At 42.1% G+C, this 19,139-nt stretch overlaps 3 protein-coding genes across 3 annotated transcripts; all 3 read left to right on the top strand.

Annotated features, from left to right (window-relative positions):
- The first annotated feature begins 451 nt into the window (after window positions 1–451).
- LOC137914321 (UDP-glucuronosyltransferase-like) lies at window positions 452–4,426 on the top strand. The gene is made up of 5 exons (XM_068757925.1): window positions 452–1,312; window positions 2,019–2,150; window positions 2,348–2,435; window positions 2,571–2,790; window positions 3,983–4,426. Exons 1-5 carry the CDS (start codon window positions 452–454, stop codon window positions 4,263–4,265), a joined length of 1,584 nt encoding a protein of 527 aa, XP_068614026.1. The 3' UTR covers window positions 4,266–4,426.
- Window positions 4,427–5,291: 865 nt separating this feature from the next.
- LOC137914317 (UDP-glucuronosyltransferase-like) lies at window positions 5,292–9,375 on the top strand. The gene is made up of 5 exons (XM_068757922.1): window positions 5,292–6,197; window positions 6,910–7,041; window positions 7,239–7,326; window positions 7,462–7,681; window positions 8,921–9,375. Exons 1-5 carry the CDS (start codon window positions 5,343–5,345, stop codon window positions 9,201–9,203), a joined length of 1,578 nt encoding a protein of 525 aa, XP_068614023.1. The 5' UTR covers window positions 5,292–5,342; the 3' UTR covers window positions 9,204–9,375.
- Window positions 9,376–10,225: 850 nt separating this feature from the next.
- LOC137914318 (UDP-glucuronosyltransferase-like) lies at window positions 10,226–15,820 on the top strand. The gene is made up of 5 exons (XM_068757923.1): window positions 10,226–11,097; window positions 12,084–12,215; window positions 12,413–12,500; window positions 13,336–13,555; window positions 14,844–15,820. Exons 1-5 carry the CDS (start codon window positions 10,237–10,239, stop codon window positions 15,124–15,126), a joined length of 1,584 nt encoding a protein of 527 aa, XP_068614024.1. The 5' UTR covers window positions 10,226–10,236; the 3' UTR covers window positions 15,127–15,820.
- The last annotated feature ends 3,319 nt before the right edge of the window (window positions 15,821–19,139 follow it).

Genomic DNA, 19,139 nt, shown 5'->3' on the forward strand with positions numbered 1-19,139 from the left:
TGTTCTGAAGCATGTGACAGGAAAGCTCTCTGAGCTCCACGGAAACGGAGCTGGCCTTACTGAAAAAGTGTTTCAAGTTATTTCAGGTCCGGGAAGTTAGAATAGTCTCATAATTCAACACTCTCGCCTAAACACAATAAATCTACACTGTAGCTGTTTGAGGTTCTTTTAGATGAATACACCAGTCAATTGTGTGACATGATGTCAAGTATTGTTAAACGTGACTGATCAAGGGAGGTAACTCTGAATAGGATCTCTCTCTCTCTCTCTCTCTCTCTCTCTCTCTCTCTCTCTTTCTGTATCCACCCCCTTTCTGGTGGTGTTATGAAACCCCGCCCACACACGTGATCTTAACTTCCTCCAAATATAAACAAATGCTAGATATAAAGGCGCAGCGGAACAGGAGCCGCCACTGGCTTTTTTTTTCAGCAACCCAGCACAGAGAGGAGGCATGAAGGGGAGGGTGTTGTTTCCTACGCTGGGGCTGGTGGCCTGGCTGTGTTGTCTCAGCCTGGGGCCCGTTCAGGGTGGAAAAGTGCTGGTTCTGCCTTTGGACGGGAGCAACTGGCTCAGCATAAAGATCCTGGTTGAAGAGCTCAGCCACAGAGGACATGATGTTTTGGCGCTGTTGCCGGAAACCAGCATGTTGATGAAAGGCTCCGAAGGCTACAGGACTGAGATCTACCAAGTTCCGTTCACTGAAGCTGAACTGGATGAAACTATGAAAGGATTGACGGATGGATTGTTCCTTAAGCCGCCAGCAATGACAGACATGTTTATCAATGTGGAGCGTTTGGTTAACTATACCACTCTGCAGATTAAAGGTTGTGAGAGTTTGCTGAACAACCAGCCCGTGATGAGTCGACTGAGGAGGGAGGGCTTCGATGTTGTCCTTACAGACGCATTCCTTCCCTGTGGCCCAGTTCTGGCTGCTATGTTTTCTATTCCAGCAGTTTATATCCACTATATGCTTCCATGTGACTTGGGTTCAAAAGCTAACCAGTGCCCATCTCCTCCTTCATACGTTCCTGCATTCCTTTCTGGAAATACAGATGTGATGAACTTCCCACAGAGAGTCAAAAACATGGTTATGACTACTGTGGATTCCTACATGTGCAGGAAATGGTATTTCCTTTATGATGATTTGGTCAAGAGGTATTTAGGAGACATCACAACATACCAGGAGCTTCTCAGCCATGGTGCTTTCTGGCTGCTTAGATATGACTTTACTTTTCAGTGGCCCAAACCAGTCATGCCAAACACGGCTTTCATCGGGGGAATCAACTGTGCAAAGAAAGCTCCTCTACCAGCGGTGAGTATTCAAAGAAAGTACAAAGTATAAAACATGCCGTACACTGCATGCCAGGAAAAATGTCTGGACATTGTCCACTCGTTTCTAAGCAAACAAGCAAACAACCTGTCTGTGTCGGTTCTCAGTCATCCGGGTCGGGGTAAATCAATTAAAAATCTAAAACGAAGAATCAACTGGACTTGTTCAAGTTTAGTAGAATACATCAGTTCTAACTGACTGGTAGAGAGTCCAGATAATCCTGTTGGATCAGAAAACAAAGAAAGGACCGAAACCACCATGACAATAAGAATCCTCAGGAGTCATTAGCATCCATAAGGTGAGGGGTTGTTGCTGAGTCTTGTCCTGAGGAGTTGTCTCTTCTGTGTTGAGCTATACGCTTATGGAGCGCTTGTTTGGTCTCCTCAATATTCTCATCGCTGCATTCAAGTGACCTGGTTTTATTATCTGTAAAAGTGAATATCTCATCCTCCTAATACGATATAATTTTGAGTATCCATGCTTTTTGTCTGTAACATCTTATTTTAAATATATATACAAGTGATAATGGTTCTACTATAAAATCTATAATCTGTTACACATTACACATCACAATTAGACCAATATAGATATGACGAGAGCTATTTGGTGTAAACTTTGATCAGGATTATAAATCACTTGACGTGTCACACTTTATTTCTTAAATATCTTTTTGTCTTTTTCTCTACAGGATTTGGAGAAGTTTGTCGATGGATCGGGAGATGACGGCTTCATCGTCTTTACTCTGGGCTCAATGGTGCCCGACATGCCTGAGAAGACGGCGAAACAGTTCTTTGATGCCTTTCAGCAAATTCCTCAGAGGGTAACAACAATCTTAACAGACTGCATGGCAGTCATTGGCTAGAGGTTTTCAAGCTCTGCATGTACTGTATGAGTTTATCATGTTGAAGCAGAGGACTTTGTTCTCTACCTTATCCGACTGCAAACATGTCAAACCTTTATTTCATTAATGAACACATTACCTGTCAGATAGGGAAAATGAAGCGGTTTGTGTTTCAGGTTGTGTGGAGATACACTGGAGTCCCACCTGAAGCTCCACCCAAGAATGTGAAACTTATGAAATGGTTACCTCAGAAGGACCTGCTCGGTAAGTTTATCCAGACAAATGCATGAGGTGCTATTCATCATCATCATCTGTATTAACTTTACCATTCAAACCCATCAAAGTATATTCCGATAAGAAAATTCACCAGCATTGGTTTGTGTCTGTTGTGTTTCTCAGCTCATCCCAAAGCTAAAGTCTTCATCACTCACGGAGGGAGCCACGGCATCTACGAGAGTATCTGTAACGCTGTACCCATGTTGATGTTCCCACTGTTTGGGGACCAGGTGGACAACGTGCATCGCATGGTGACCCGTGGTGTTGCAGAGAAACTTGATATTTTTACTGTGACGACTGAAGCGCTGTTAGATGCACTAAAAAAAGTCATCCATGAGAAAAGGTAAGACATAAATCATGTATTTCCTGTTTTCTTTCTTTCTACTATTCATATTTCATTAGCTACATAATTCCCTGTTTTTTATAGCACTTATTGACATTTTGCATTATGTCAAATAAATGTTCTTGTGTCTAAACTTAACACACAATATGGGTGCTAGATAATTTTATAAAACCCAAGAATGTTACAAAAAGTGAAACCTACAGCTTGTATGAGGTTATGTTTTATTTTCAGTACTTATTCACATATCAAGTCCCTCATAGGGCCTCATTTTATCTGTTGTTTCGACTGTGAGAATGTTTCTGGACCAAACACAAAAGCAATTTCTAGCTAAAAATAAAAATTACATTGTGGTCAGCTCTACAAACACTGTAAAACATTTGTGTTCAGTTCTTTTTGACACTTTGGGAAAACAGCCAGCAGATGGCACTCTTACCGTAGACACATTTCTCAAAGGTTCTGCACAATAGAATTTGACTGTGTAACTCACAATAAAAGCCATATAATGTATGTTATGTGTATTGCCAATTATTTAATTTATAGGATTAGGGTTAGAAAATTATTATTTTTTTAAATATATTTATTATTTACTTGTATTTGTCACGGCCTAAGGCAGGTAAGAACCCAATTGCGAGGCAGTCGAGTGGAACTACAAAAACAGCTTTTATTGTCGGTTAGGACGGTCAGGCAGACAGATCCGAGGTGGCAGGCGAAGAGGCAGAGTCCGGGAAGCAGGCAGGGTCGAAACACGGGAGGTCAGTTTGAAGTGCTGGAAAGTAGTAACGTCACTGACAATCTGGCAGGGGTGTGGTGTGTGAGCAGAGTATATGTAGGGTCCGGGCTGATTGCTGTTGTGGTGCAGATGATGACGGGAATGAGCTGATTGCAGGAGCACCGGGAGGTGAAGACAGGGAGAGTTAGTTGAGGAATGACACCGGCCCGCCTCAAGGTGTGACAGTATTACTAAAATCATTATTATCTGGTTGTTAATATCTTGCACTTTGAAGGGCTAACAGTATGCCAATGCTGCTGCTAAAACACAGTGTACCTCTTCCTGTGCAGTTTAATCTATTTTTACACTGATGTGAATATTTCATATTCTGAAAGATTTACAATGCCATGAGTATCACAGTTTTACTAAGTAGTCTCATCAGTTCTTCATCTCTTAATTTGTCAAAATATTTGTACTCCCCAGTTACAAAGAGAAGATGGTGGAGCTGTCTCGGATCCACCTGGACCGTCCCGTGGAGCCTTTGGACCTGGCTGTTTTCTGGACTGAGTTTGTCATGAGGCACAAAGGAGCAGCGCATCTGAGAGTCGCTGCTCATGAGTTAAACTGGATTCAGTACCATTCCCTGGATGTCATTGGCTTCATGTTCATCATTCTCCTGACTGTTCTGTGGCTGACACTCAAATGCTGTTTGTTCTGCACAGGGAAGTGTTTCAGAAAGAAGGCTGTAAAGAAAAAGAGAGCGTAGTGATCATAGAGCAATATTCATCAGAATATAGAACACATTTTTTGCGTGTCCCGAAAAAAGGAAAGAGAAGAATAAAAAAATATCAGTGAAAAATATCAACATATTTGAATCTCAGTGTCTTTACTCACTGTCTGAATGAAAATAAAACCAAATATTATTTTTTTTCAAAGTTTTTCTTGTGACAAGCCTTTTCTTTTCCTTCAGGTGTTTGCAGGTCAATGCATGCACAACTTGTTTTTGTTCCTTTTTGTGATGACGACATACTGATGAAACTGTGCCACACCTTAAAATGATCATCTGTGCCTTAACAGTATTAAAAAGCACACAAACAACTGTAATTCTCTGTGATTGTAACGACTCCACAGTAAAAGAACAGGTTAGAGTACTAAACAGCGGTTTTTACAGTTTGTGCACGGTTCACACCTGCTCCAGACATTATCGCTGGACTTCCAACTTCTGCAGGTAAAACCAACATTCTTCAGATAGAAGGTCAAGTTGAAAAAAACAAAAGAAAGTCATGTTTTAACATGCCAATAGTTTCAGCTTGCAGCAAAATCTTATGCAGCTCCAACCCTGGTGAAGAAACAGACCTAAACAGTATGAGGATGTTCTGAAGCACGTGACAGGAAAGCTCTCTGAGCTCCACGGAAACGGAGCTGGCCTTACTGAAAAAGTGTTTCAAGTTATTTCAGGTCCGGGAAGTTAGAATAGTCTCATAATTCAACACTCTCGCCTAAACACAATAAATCTACACTGTAGCTGTTTGAGGTTCTTTTAGATGAATACACCAGTCAGTTGTGTGACATGATGTCAAGTATTGTTAAACGTGACTGATCAAGGGAGGTAACTCTGAATAGGAAGTCTACCGGTGTCCCATTGGACTGCTTCTCTCTCTCTCTCTCTCTCTCTCTCTCTCTCTCTCTGTCCTCCACCCCCTTTCTGGTGGTGTTATGAAACCACGCCCACACATGTGATCTTAACTTCCTCCAAATATGAACAAATGCTAGATATAAAGGCGCAGCGGAACAGGAGCCGCCACTGGCTTTTTTTTTCAGCAACCCAGCACAGAGAGGAGGCATGAAGGGGAGGGTGTTGTTTCCTACGCTGGTGGCCTGGCTGTGTTGTCTCAGCCTGGGGCCCGTTCAGGGTGGAAAAGTGCTGGTTCTGCCTTTGGACGGGAGCAACTGGCTCAGCATAAAGATCCTGGTTGAAGAGCTCAGCCACAAAGGACATGATGTTTTGGCGCTGTTGCCGGAAACCAGCATGTTGATGAAAGGCTCCGAAGGCTACAGGACTGAGATCTACCAAGTGCCGTTCACTGAAGCTGAACTGGATGAAACTATGAAAGGATTCACAGATGGAGTGTTCCTTAAGCCGCCAGCAATGACAGACATGCTTATTGATGTGGAGCGTTTGGTTAACTATACTTCAATGCAGGTGAAAGGTTGTGAGAGTTTGCTGAACAACCAGCCCGTGATGAGTCGACTGAGGAGGGAGGGCTTCGATGTTGTGCTTACAGACGCATTCCTTCCCTGTGGCCCAGTTCTGGCTGCTATGTTTTCTATTCCAGCAGTTTATATCCACTATATGCTTCCATGTGACTTGGGTTCAAAAGCTAACCAGTGCCCATCTCCTCCTTCATACGTTCCTGCATTCCTTTCTGGAAATACAGATGTGATGAACTTCCCACAGAGAGTCAAAAACATGGTTATGACTACTGTGGATTCCTACATGTGCAGGAAATGGTATTTCCTTTATGATGATTTGGTCAAGAGGTATTTAGGAGACATCACAACATACCAGGAGCTTCTCAGCCATGGTGCTTTCTGGCTGCTTAGATATGACTTTACTTTTCAGTGGCCCAAACCAGTCATGCCAAACACGGCTTTCATCGGGGGAATCAACTGTGCAAAGAAAGCTCCTCTACCAGCGGTGAGTATTCAAAGAAAGTACAAAGTATAAAACATGCCGTACACTGCATGCCAGGAAAAATGTCTGGACATTGTCCACTCGTTTCTAAGCAAACAAGCAAACAACCTGTCTGTGTCGGTTCTCAGTCATCCGGGTCGGGGTAAATCAATTAAAAATCTAAAACGAAGAATCAACTGGACTTGTTCAAGTTTAGTAGAATACATCAGTTCTAACTGATTGGTAGAGAGTCCAGATACGTATACTCCTGTTGGATCAGAAAACAAAGAAAGGACCGAAACCACCAAGACAATAAGAATCCTCAGGAGTCATTAGCATCCATAAGGTGAGGGGTTGTTGCTGAGTCTTGTCCTGAGGAGTTGTCTCTTCTGTGTTGAGCTATACGCTTATGGAGCGCTTGTTTGGTCTCCTCAATATTCTTGTCGCTGCATTCAAGTGACCTGGTTTTATTATCTGTAAAAGTGAATATCTCATCCTCCTAATACGATATAATTTTGAGTATCCATGCTTTTTGTCTGTAACATCTTATTTTAAATATATATACAAGTGATAATGGTTCTACTATAAAATCTATAATCTGTTACACATTACACATCACAATTAGACCAATATAGATATGACGAGAGCTATTTGGTGTAAACTTTGATCAGGATTATAAATCACTTGACGTGTCACACTTTATTTCTTAAATATCTTTTTGTCTTTTTCTCTACAGGATTTGGAGAAGTTTGTCGATGGATCGGGAGATGACGGCTTCATCGTCTTTACTCTGGGCTCAATGGTGCCCGACATGCCTGAGAAGACGGCGAAACAGTTCTTTGATGCCTTTCAGCAAATTCCTCAGAGGGTAACAACAATCTTAACAGACTGCATGGCAATCATTGGCTAGAGGTTTTCAAGCTCTGCATGTACCGTATGAGTTTATCATGTTGAAGCAGAGGACTTTGTTCTCTACCTTATCCGACTGCAAACATGTCAAACCTTTATTTCATTAATGAACACATTACCTGTCAGATAGGGAAAATGAAGCGGTTTGTGTTTCAGGTTGTGTGGAGATACACTGGAGTCCCACCTGAAGCTCCACCCAAGAATGTGAAACTTATGAAATGGTTACCTCAGAAGGACCTGCTCGGTAAGTTTATCCAGACAAATGCATGAGGTGGTCTTCATCATCATCATCTGTATTAACTTTACCATTCAAACCCATCAAAGTATATTCCGATAAGAAAATTCACCAGCAATGGTTTGTGTCTGTTGTGTTTCTCAGCTCATCCCAAAGCTAAAGTCTTCATCACTCACGGAGGGAGCCACGGCATCTACGAGAGTATCTGTAACGCTGTACCCATGTTGATGTTCCCACTGTTTGGGGACCAGGTGGACAACGTGCATCGCATGGTGGCCCGTGGTGTTGCAGAGAAACTTGATATTTTTACTGTGACGACTGAAGCGCTGTTAGATGCATTAAAAAAAGTCATCCATGAGAAAAGGTAAGACATAAATCATGTATTTCTTGTTTTCTTTCTTTCTACTATTCATATTTCATTAGCTACATAATTCCCTGTTTTTTATAGCACTTATTGACATTTTGCATTATGTCAAATAAATGTTCTTGTGTCTAAACCTATCACACAATATGGGTGCTAGATAATTTTATAAAACCCAAGAAAGTTACAAAAAGTGAAACCTACAGCTTGTATGAGGTTATGTTTTATTTTCAGTACTTATTCACATATCAAGTCCCTCATAGGGCCTCATTTTATCTGTTGTTTCGACTGTGAGAATGTTTCTGGACCAAACACAAAAGCAATTTCTAGCTAAAAATAAAAATTACATTGTGGTCAGCTCTACAAACACTGTAAAACATTTGTGTTCAGTTCTTTTTGACACTTTGGGAAAACAGCCAGCAGATGGCACTCTTACCGTAGACACATTTCTCAAAGGTTCTGCACAATAGAATTTGACTGTGTAACTCACAATAAAAGCCATATAATGTATGTTATGTGTATTGCCAATTATTTAATTTATAGGATTAGGGTTAGAAAATTATTTTTTTTTTAAATATATTTATTATTTATTGTGTAAGAGTTGCTGTATCTATACGAACTGCATTGTGGACATTTACTTGTATTTGTCACGGCCTAAGGCAGGTAAGAACCCAATTGTGAGGCAGTCAAGTGGAACTACAAAAACAGATTTTATTGTCGGTTAGGACGGTCAGGCAGACAGATCCGAGGCGGCAGGCGAAGAGGCAGAGTCCGGGAAGCAGGCAGGGTCGAAACACGGGAGGTCAGTTCGAAGTGCTGGAAAGTAGTAACGTCACTGACAATCTGGCAAGGGTGTGGTGTGTGAGCAGAGTATATGTAGGGTCCGGGCTGATTGCTGATGTGGTGCAGATGATGACGGGAATGAGCTGATTGCAGGAGCACCGGGAGGTGAAGACAGGGAGAGTTAGTTGAGGAATGACACCGGCCCGCCTCAAGGTGTGACAGTATTACCAAATCATTATCATCTGGTTGTTAATATCTTGTACTTTGAAGGGCTAACAGTATGCCAATGCTGCTGCTAAAACACAGTGTACCTCTTCCTGTGCAGTTTAATCTATTTTTACACTGATGTGAATATTTCATATTATGAAAGATTTACAATGCCATGAATATCACAGTTTTACTAAAGTAGTTTGATCAGTTCTTCATCTCTTAATTTGTCAAAATATTTGTACACCCCAGTTACAAAGAGAAGATGGTGGAGCTGTCTCGGATCCACCTGGACCGTCCCGTGGAGCCTTTGGACCTGGCTGTTTTCTGGACTGAGTTTGTCATGAGGCACAAAGGAGCAGCGCACCTGAGAGTCGCTGCTCATGAGTTAAACTGGATTCAGTACCATTCCCTGGATGTCATCGGCTTTATGGTCGTCATTCTCCTGACTGTTCTGTGGTTGACACTCAAATGCTGTTTGTTCTGCACAGGGAAGTGTTTCAGAAAGAAGGCTGCAAAGAAAAAGAGAGCGTAGTGATCATAGAGCAATATTCATCAGAATACAGAACACATTTTTTGCGTGTCCCGAAAAAAGGAAAGAGAAGAATAAAAAAATATCAGTGAAAAATATCAACATATTTGAATCTCAGTGTCTTTACTCACTGTCTGAATGAAAATAAAACCAAATATTATTTTTTTTCAAAGTGTTTCTTGTGAAAAGCCTTTTCTTTTCCTTCAGGTATTTGCAGGTCAATGCATGCACAACTTGTTTTTGTTCCTTTTTGTGATGACGACATACTGATGAAACTGTGCCACACCTTAAAATGATTGTGTGCTTTTTAATACTGTTAAGGCACAGACTAACAACTGTAATTCTCTGTGATTGTAACGACTCCACAGTAAAAGAACAGGTTAGAGTACTAAACAGCGGTTTTTACAGTTTGTGCATGGTTCACACCTGCTCCAGACATTATCGCTGGACTTCCAACTTCTGCAGGTAAAACCAACATTCTTCAGATAGGTCAAATTGAAAAAAACAAAAAAAGTCATGTTTTAACATGCCAATAGTTTCAGCTTGCAGCAAAATCTTATGCAGCTCCAACCCTGGTGAAGAAACAGACCTAAACAGTATGAGGATGTTCTGAAGCACGTGACAGGAAAGCTCTCTGAGCTCCACGGAAACGGAGCTGGCCTTACTGAAAAAGTGTTTCAAGTTATTTCAGGTCCGGGGAGTTAGAATAGTCTCATAATTCAACACTCTCACCTAAACACAATAAATCTACACTGTAGCTGTTTGAGGTTCTTTTAGATGAATACACCAGTCAGTTGTGTGACATGATGTCAAGTATTGTTAAACGTGACTGATCAAGGGAGGTAACTCTGAATAGGATCTCTCTCTCTCTCTCTCTCTTTCTGTATCCACCCCCTTTCTGGTGGTGTTATGAAACCCCGCCCACACATGTGATCTTAACTTACTCCAAATATAAACACATGCTAGATATAAAGGCGCAGCGGAACAGCAGCCGCCACTGGCTTTTTTTTTCAGCAACCCAGCACAGAGAGGAGGCATGAAGGGGAGGGTGTTGTTTCCTACGCTGGGGCTGGTGGCCTGGCTGTGTTGTTTCAGCCTGGGGCCCGTTCAGGGTGGAAAAGTGCTGGTTCTGCCTATGGATGGGAGCAACTGGCTCAGCATAAAGATCCTGGTTGAAGAGCTCAGCCACAGAGGACATGATGTTTTGGCGCTGTTGCCTGAAACCAGCATGTTGATGAAAGGCTCCGAAGGCTACAGGACTGAGATCTACCAAGTGCCGTTCACTGAAGCTGAACTGGATGAAACTATGAAAGTATTCACAGATGGAGTGTTCCTCAAACCGCCAGCAATGACAGACATGCTTATTGATGTGGAGCGTTTGGTTAACTATACCACTCTGCAGATTAAAGGTTGTGAGAGTTTGCTAAACAACCAGCCCGTGATGAGTCGACTGAGGAGGGAGGGCTTCGATGTTATGCTTACAGACGCATTCCTTCCCTGTGGCCCGGTTCTGGCTGCTATGTTTTCTATTCCAGCAGTTTATATCCACTATATGCTTCCATGTGCGTTGGGTTCAAAAGCTACCCAGTGCCCATCTCCTCCTTCATACGTTCCTGCATTCCGTTCTGGAAATACAGATGTGATGAACTTCCCACAGAGAGTCAAAAACATGGTTATGACTACTGTGGATTCCTACATGTGCAGGAAATGGTATTTCTTTTATGATGATTTGGTCAGGAGGTATTTAGGAGACATCACAACATACCAGGAGCTTCTCAGCCATGGTGCTTTCTGGCTGCTTAGATATGACTTTACTTTTCAGTGGCCCAAACCAGTCATGCCAAACACGGCTTTCATCGGGGGAATCAACTGTGCAAAGAAAGCTCCTCTACCAGCGGTGAGTATTCAAAGAAAGTACAAAGTATAAAACATGCCGTACACTGCATGCCAGGAAAGAAGCCCTCAACAGGAGTTTTATATTCACGGTAATGACCCTATGTGAATTTGTCATCTTATCGTCGAGACCTACAATGTTTGTATCAATCAGGTAATCCAGGTCGGGGTAAATCAATTAAAAATCTCAAACAAAGAATCAACTGGACTTGTTCAAGTTTAGTAGAATACATCAGTTCTAACTGACTGGTAGAGAGTCCAGATACGTATACTCCTGTTGGATCTGAAAACAAAGAAAGGACCGAAACCACCAAGACAATAAGAATCCTCAGTCGTCATCAGCATCCATAAGGTGAAGGTCTGTTGCCCCGCCCACCACCACCTTGTGGGCTGTTATGTTGAGCTGCAGTCAGGTGTGGCTGGTTGCCGGTTCTGGGGATGGAGGTAAACACACGTATGCTGCTGATAGATGGCGTCTTAAACCTCCTCCTCTGTTCAGGGATGGTTTCTCCAGTTTTACAAAAATGCCTTTTTTAACTCCTCTCTCAAACCATCTGTCTTCTCTGATAAAACCTGGACGTTACTGTCCCCATAGGAGTGTCCTGTCTCTTTCTGGTGCAGGTGGACTGCTGAGTCTTGTCCTGAGGAGTTGTCTCTCTTGTGTTGAGCTAAACCCCTAGTGGAGCGGTTGTTTGCTCTCCTCAATATTCTCGTCGCTGCATTCAAGTGACCTGGTTTTATTATCTGTAAAAGTGAATATCTCATCTTTCTAACACGATGTAATTTTGAGTATCCATGCTTTATGGCTGTGACAGTTTGTTTTTATAATGGTTCTACTATAAAATCTATAATATGTTACACATTACACATCACTATCAGAGCAATATAGATATGACTAGAGCTATTTGGTTTAAAGTTCGATCAGGATTATAAATCACTTGACGTGTCACGCTTTATTTCTTAAATATCTTTTTGTCTTTTTCTCTACAGGATTTGGAGAAGTTTGTCGATGGATCGGGAGATGACGGCTTCATCGTCTTTACTCTGGGCTCAATGGTGCCCGACATGCCTGAGAAGACGGCGAAACAGTTCTTTGATGCCTTTCAGCAAATTCCTCAGAGGGTAACAACAATCTTAACAGACTGCATGGCAATCATTGGCTAGAGGTTTTCAAGCTCTGCATGTACTGTATGAGTTTATCATGTTGAAGCAGAGGACTTTGTTCTCTACCTTATCCGACTGTAAACATGTCAAACCTTTATTTCATGAATGAATACATTACCTGTCAGATAGGGAAAATGAAGCGGTTTGTGTTTCAGGTTGTGTGGAGATACACTGGAGTCCCACCTGAAGCTCCACCCAAGAATGTGAAACTTATGAAATGGTTACCTCAGAAGGACCTGCTCGGTAAGTTTATCAGAATCAGAATCAGAATCAGAAGTGGTTTATTGCCATTGTCAGTGAGGGTTCACAGACTAGGAACGTTTCTCGGTGAAGTCGTGCTACATCTAACATTAATGACAAAATACAAAGATCATACAAGTACAGACACATCAGCAGCAGCCGGAGTGGTTACACAGATGTGTACTAGCAGCAGTAAACTGGCGTCACCACGCAGTGCAAATGGAACAGTGCAGGTTGTATTCAGGAGTCCGGGACAGAATTATTAAGTGTTCATTAGTCTTACGGCTGAGGGAAAGAAGCTGTTCTTGTGGCGGGAGGTTCTGGTCCGGATGGACCTGCCTGAGGGGAGAGGGTCAAAGAGTCCATGTCCAGGGTGGGACGGGTCGGCTGTGATCCGACCTGCACGCCTCCGAGTCCTGGAGACATACAGGTCCTGGAGCGATGGCAGCTTGCAGCCGATCACCTTCTCCGCAGCACGTACAATGCGCTGCACTCTGTGTCTGTCCCTGGTGGTGGCGCCAGCGTACCACACGGTGATGGAGGAGGTCAGGACGGACTCCACGATGGAGGTGTAGAACTGCACCAACATCTGGGTTGGCAGCTTGAGTTTCCTCAGCTGCCGCAGGAAGTACATCCTCTGCTGAGCCGTCTTGATGGTCAGCTCCCACTTGAGGTCCCGGGTGATGGTGGTGCCCAGGAAGCAGAAAGCTTTTATCCAGACAAATGCATGAGGTGCTATTCATCATCATCATCTGTATTAACTTTACCATTCAAACCCATCAAAGTATATTCTGATAAAAATTCACCAGCAATGGTTTGTGTCTGTTGTGTTTCTCAGCTCATCCCAAAGCTAAAGTCTTCATCACTCACGGAGGGAACCACGGCATCTACGAGAGTATCTGTAACGCTGTACCCATGTTGATGTTCCCACTGTTTGGGGACCAGGTGGACAACGTGCATCGCATGGTGGCCCGTGGTGTTGCAGAGAAACTTGATATTTTTACTGTGACGACTGAAGCGCTGTTAGATGCACTAAAAAAAGTCATCCATGAGAAAAGGTAAGACATAAATCATGTATTTCCTGTTTTCTTTCTTTCTACTATTCATATTTCATTAGCTACATAATTCCCTGTTTTTTATAGCACTTATTGACATTTTGCATTATGTCAAATAAATGTTCTTGTGTCTAAACTTAACACACAATATGGTGCTAGATAATTTTATAAAACCCAAGAAAGTTACAAAAAGTGAAACCTACAGCTTGTATGAGGCTGTTTTATTTGTCATAATGATGTCATAATGATGATGATGAATATATTTATTAGATAGAATGTTAGAGCAGTACAAGTACAGTCAAACAATAGTATGTATTACAGTACAAGTACAGTCAAACACCCTATCTAAGAGGAGCATTTCAAAAAAGCCCTTGCTGTCTTGTTTCCGTTGAAAATCCTTAGTACATAATTCATCGACATGTAACAATACCAATAAAAATAAACTCCATTGATGCAAAATAACAATAAATTAAAATGACACGTAATTTGAATGAATGTACAGAGTAGGTGGACAAAAAAAGGGGGGGGAATTGATCTGGAGAGAGTCGTGGTGACTATCTCTGTTTGGGCCCCCCTGAAAGGTGAATTTTCAGGGCTGTTTTGAAGGAGGCCATCGAGGTGCATGTTTTGAGGGCAGGAGTCAAACAGTTCCACCCTTGGATGGCAGTATTGTAAAAAGAGGATTTACCCATGCTAGTCTTATAGGATGGTGTAATCAAGTCCCTCATAGGGCCTCATTTTATCTGTTATTTTAACTGTGAGAATGTTTCTGGACCAAACACAAAAGCAATTTCTAGCAAAATAAAAATGACATTGTGGTCAGCTCTATAAACACTGTAAAACATTTGTGTTCAGTTCTTTTTGACACTTCTGGAAAACAGCCAGCAGATGGCGCTTTTACCATTGGAGACACATTTGTGAAAGGTTCTGAACAATAGAATTTGACTGTGTAACTGACAATAAAAGCCATGCAGCCAATTATTTAATTTAAAGGATTAGGGTTGGAAAAGTAAATGCATTTATTATTTATTGTGTCAGAGTTGCTGTATCTATATGAACTGCATAGTGGACATTTATTTGTATTACCAAATCATTCTCTACTGGTTGTTAATATCTTGTACTTTGAAGGGCTAACAGCATGCTAATGATGCTGCTAAAACACAGGGTACCTCTTCCTATGCAGTTTAATCTACTTTTACACTGATATGAATATTTCATATTATGAAAAATGTACAATGCCATGAGTATCAAAATATACAAAATATAGAGTCAAAATATTTGTACTCCCCAGTTACAAAGAGAAGATGGTGGAGCTGTCTCGGATCCACCTGGACCGTCCCGTGGAGCCTTTGGACCTGGCTGTTTTCTGGACTGAGTTTGTCATGAGGCACAAAGGAGCGGCGCACCTGAGAGTCGCTGCTCATGAGTTAAACTGGATTCAGTACCATTCCCTGGATGTCATCGGCTTCATGGTCGTCATTCTCCTGACTGTTCTGTGGTTGACACTCAAATGCTGTTTGTTCTGGACAGGGAAGTGTTTCAGAAAGAAGGCTGTAAAGAAAAAGAGAGCGTAGTGATCATTGAGAAATATTCATCAGAATACAGAACACATTTTTGTGTCCCAAAAAAAGGAAAGAGAAGAATAAAATATCAGTGAAAAATATCAACATATTTAAATCTCAGTGTCCTTACTGAAAATAAAACCAAATATTATTTTTTTAGTGTTTCTCATGTGCATGAAACATTCACAGACAAATACATGTGACAAGCCTTTTCTTTTCCTTCAGGTATTTGCAGGTCGATGTATGCACAACTTGTTTTTGTTCCTTTTTGTGATGACGACATACTGATGTAACTGTGCCACACCTTAAAATCATAGTCTGTGCCTTAACAGTATTAAAAAGCACACAAACAACTGTAATTCTCTGTGATTGTAACGACTCCACAGTAAAAGAACAGGTTAGAGTACTAAACAGTGTTTTTTTACAATTTGTGCACGGTTCACACCTGCTCCAGACATTATCGCTGGACTTCCAACTTCTGCAAGTAAAACCAACATTCTTCACATAGAATGTCAAATTGTAAAAACAAAATTCATGTTTTTATAAGTCAATAGTTTTGGCTTGCATCAAACTCTTATGCAGCTCCAACCCTGGTGAAGCAACAGACCTAAACAGTATGAGGATGTTCTGAAGCACCTGAGTGGAAAGCTCTTTGAGCTGCCTGTCCTGCAGATTTACAATAAATTAAATCACAGAAAACATGTTTGAAGAGGAAACTTGATGCATTTTTCAGATTTCAGTTCCATCAGCTGCGTTGTTCAGTGTTTTGTCCTTTTTACCACAAGATGACAGCAGAGTATAATTTTATTTTTTTTATCTATTGTCCAGAAGGTGTTTAACAGCCGATCGTGTTTCTCCTCCAGAAGTGACTTCCACTTAGATTTCCAGCAAGTGGCAGGATGTTTATATGCTTCAATGAAAGCATGCCTCTGTGACAGTAGTTCAATAAAATGGTAAATGGTATGCATGCCTTTGACTTTTGGTTTCCTTCATGCAATGAAGATGCCACTTTACCAGGTTCTCCAGACTGAAAAATCTGACATAACAGTGTGACATACAGCATGCAGCTAAAATGTCCAGTTTATTTCTCCCAGCGAGCAGAATGAGTCAGATCTCATTCCAGAGAAGGCCAGAGGCCGAAGCAGCCGATATGTATAGTACGAACATAAAAGTATATGCAGTCCCAGCACCAGCATGGCGCTGCCTCTAACCTCTAGAGTGTAGTGTAGCTCCACTAACACCACCTCTTTTTTTTATCAACATGTGTAATTATTTTATTATCTTCATTCATTAGAAATCAACACAGAGCCAATCACAGATGGGCTTTAAGTGAACATTCTGCTACATGTCTATAAAACACATTCTGATATCGCCAAGTTCAAGATGACTCCCACTCGCTCTGAAAAGGCTGTCAGGCAGATGTCGTGTGAGTACCGGTAATATGCGCAAGCGGGACAAAACATTTATTCAAAGAAGTACCCGGGAATGTTGCCTGTTGGGAAAAAGTTCAATCAGCAGAATCAAAGTGAAGAGTCTGCTGTTATTTCATCAATTGACGTATTGGTTTACATTTCAAAACGCAGTGATTTGATATTGATTGACTGTGACTGAGGCCCGCTGCAGAGCAATACATACTTGGATCATTATGAAACAGCAGACAGCAGAGAGCTCAATAACTCAGCCAGGACTGCTCCCCTCAGCAGATGGGCCCATCTTCCCCAACCTCCCAAATGAATAATTGATTACGTACATGGACCTTATGCCAGGTCATGATTGCTTAAGCATGCTCACCGGTCTGGGTGGATTGGTGGAGATTTGCCACCAGGCCTGTGCCCTGACGTCACCAGCTCAGATGTGATGAAAGCAAATGTAAAACATATCCTCTCTTAAATATTCACATGCTTCGAGATTTGATATGGTTGCTACTGAATGAAAACCAAATAGAATTTATTTTAACGCCTAAAGACCACCTGTACAGTGTTCCCTCATTTAGGCAGTAAATTTAGTAGTTTCTTCTGAAAGAGTTAAAAAACACTAAGTTGATTTCACCAAATTCTTACTGACTAATATGAATATATGTGCTGCTTGTGAGATGGTTCTGGCCTCCCCCACATCTGTTAGCACTTTTTAATTGTCACTTTCATAAGGCATAATGATAACGAATAGAATACACTTTGCATTAATCGCCTATGCAATGAAAAACCTTCACTGCTCCAGGAAATAGGATGACTCTTAGATATAGCTCAGCAAAAGCCGGCGAGTCTGCTCTGCTTTGCATATTGAACCTGTGCTAACACCCTGCTGGCTAGAAGGAGACAAAGCAATTAGCAGAGAATGGAATGCGTCAGTGCCAATGAAAAGTACACGTGATTACGTAACAGAAGGGAATTCAAGAGGTCTTAAAAGGAAAACGAAAACAAAAACATTTTGTATCTGTTGCAGCTACTTTAAAATGTAGCAGGCAGGTTTTCGCGTTCATGAACAAACGTCTTTACATTCTGGATGAAGTGTGTGTGTGGTCATGTGTGTGTATGCTGGTCTCAGGTGTATCGGTAAGTCCTGAAAATTCAACACGTAACGTCCTTTATGAGATGAAGGCCTTTGTGTGTTTGGCCGTCTGTTGCAGGAGATACGACTGTGACGAGAGGAGGCGCTTCTGCATCACGACTATCAGGATTAGAGCGAGTCCGTTCGGCGGTGGAGTGCACTGAGATGATGAAGATGCAAGAGGGCAGTAATTAATCCCTAAAGAGCTGCACTGTGCCAATGCATGCCCTTGTGTGTATGTGTGACAGGTGAGGCTATGGACACACGCACACAAGCATTTCATGCAGAATTGCAGCGACTCTACCTTCAACCTTGACCATCTCGTTCGTGCCTGTAAGATCTGTGAAAACGTGTCGCTATGTCAGTATGATGAGAATCAAAGTTTCTGGCCTGGTTCACTTCCTCTAAACGGCAATAAAGTCAATTCATTTGCTTTAATGTTTGGTTAAAGGGTTCAACCTGGGATTGAGAGATGGAAAAGGGATTTTCATATTGGGGCTGAAGGCCTACAGATAATTTAACATACTGCAGCAATGTTCTGCCGCGTCTCACTTTGGGTACTTTAGAGAACTCTGACCTTGTGAACATGGCCGCCATCGTGCAAAAAAAAACCCACCTGCAATTGCCTTTGCTTTTAAAAGTCCTGCGTTGAAAATGTGCTCCTGCGAATCTCAGCTCGGTATTTTCAAGCCATCAGTAAGTGATTCCTAACACATCCATCAAACCTCACGTATAAATGAGGCAGTCCCTCCCGTCAGAGGAGAGAGAGCGGTTGTTGCTGTTATCATTAAACCAGGTCCAGAGGTCGACCACGGCTGTGTGCGTTTGTGAGCGTAGAGAGTGGGGATTCTAGACCTGTTTGAAAACATAGAGATAGTGTGTGTGTGTGTGTGTGCATGTGCATTTATTTAAAACAGATCTGAGAAAGAAAGTGGACTGGTGTGTGTGTATGTGTGTGTATGTGTGTGTGTGTGTGGGTGTCTGATGGGTAGACAGCTTGACAGAGCTCATCTGTGGCGGTCGCCCTCCTGTGTGTAATCAACGACGCCCAAACGGGCCCTGCCAATCACACGCGGAAGCGGGATCACGCATCTGCACCGAGACAGACACGGCACACGCACAAACACGCACAAACACGCACAAACACGCACAAACACGCACGTATGCTGGCACCAGATCTAGAGGAGGGTTTATGTGCTCGCACTGCAGTGGTGTGTGATGCATGCTCACCCCGTCACTCTGCTGTTGTCATTTCTAGGACACACACACACACCTACACACACACACACACAAACAGCACTCCACTTCCTCAGGTATCGACCAATAAGCTGCTGCTCCTGTGACACTCGTGAGAACAGATCACCGCATCATCCCCTTATTCGACAATGAACTTCTTAAAATGACCTCTGCAGCGTGCCAGAACATGTAATCACTATATCAGCAACTAATCAGGATTTTATTGATCATTATCACTGCAT

This window comes from Brachionichthys hirsutus, unplaced genomic scaffold (assembly GCF_040956055.1).
Source record: "Brachionichthys hirsutus isolate HB-005 unplaced genomic scaffold, CSIRO-AGI_Bhir_v1 contig_1394, whole genome shotgun sequence".
Classification (NCBI taxonomy): domain Eukaryota; kingdom Metazoa; phylum Chordata; class Actinopteri; order Lophiiformes; family Brachionichthyidae; genus Brachionichthys; species Brachionichthys hirsutus.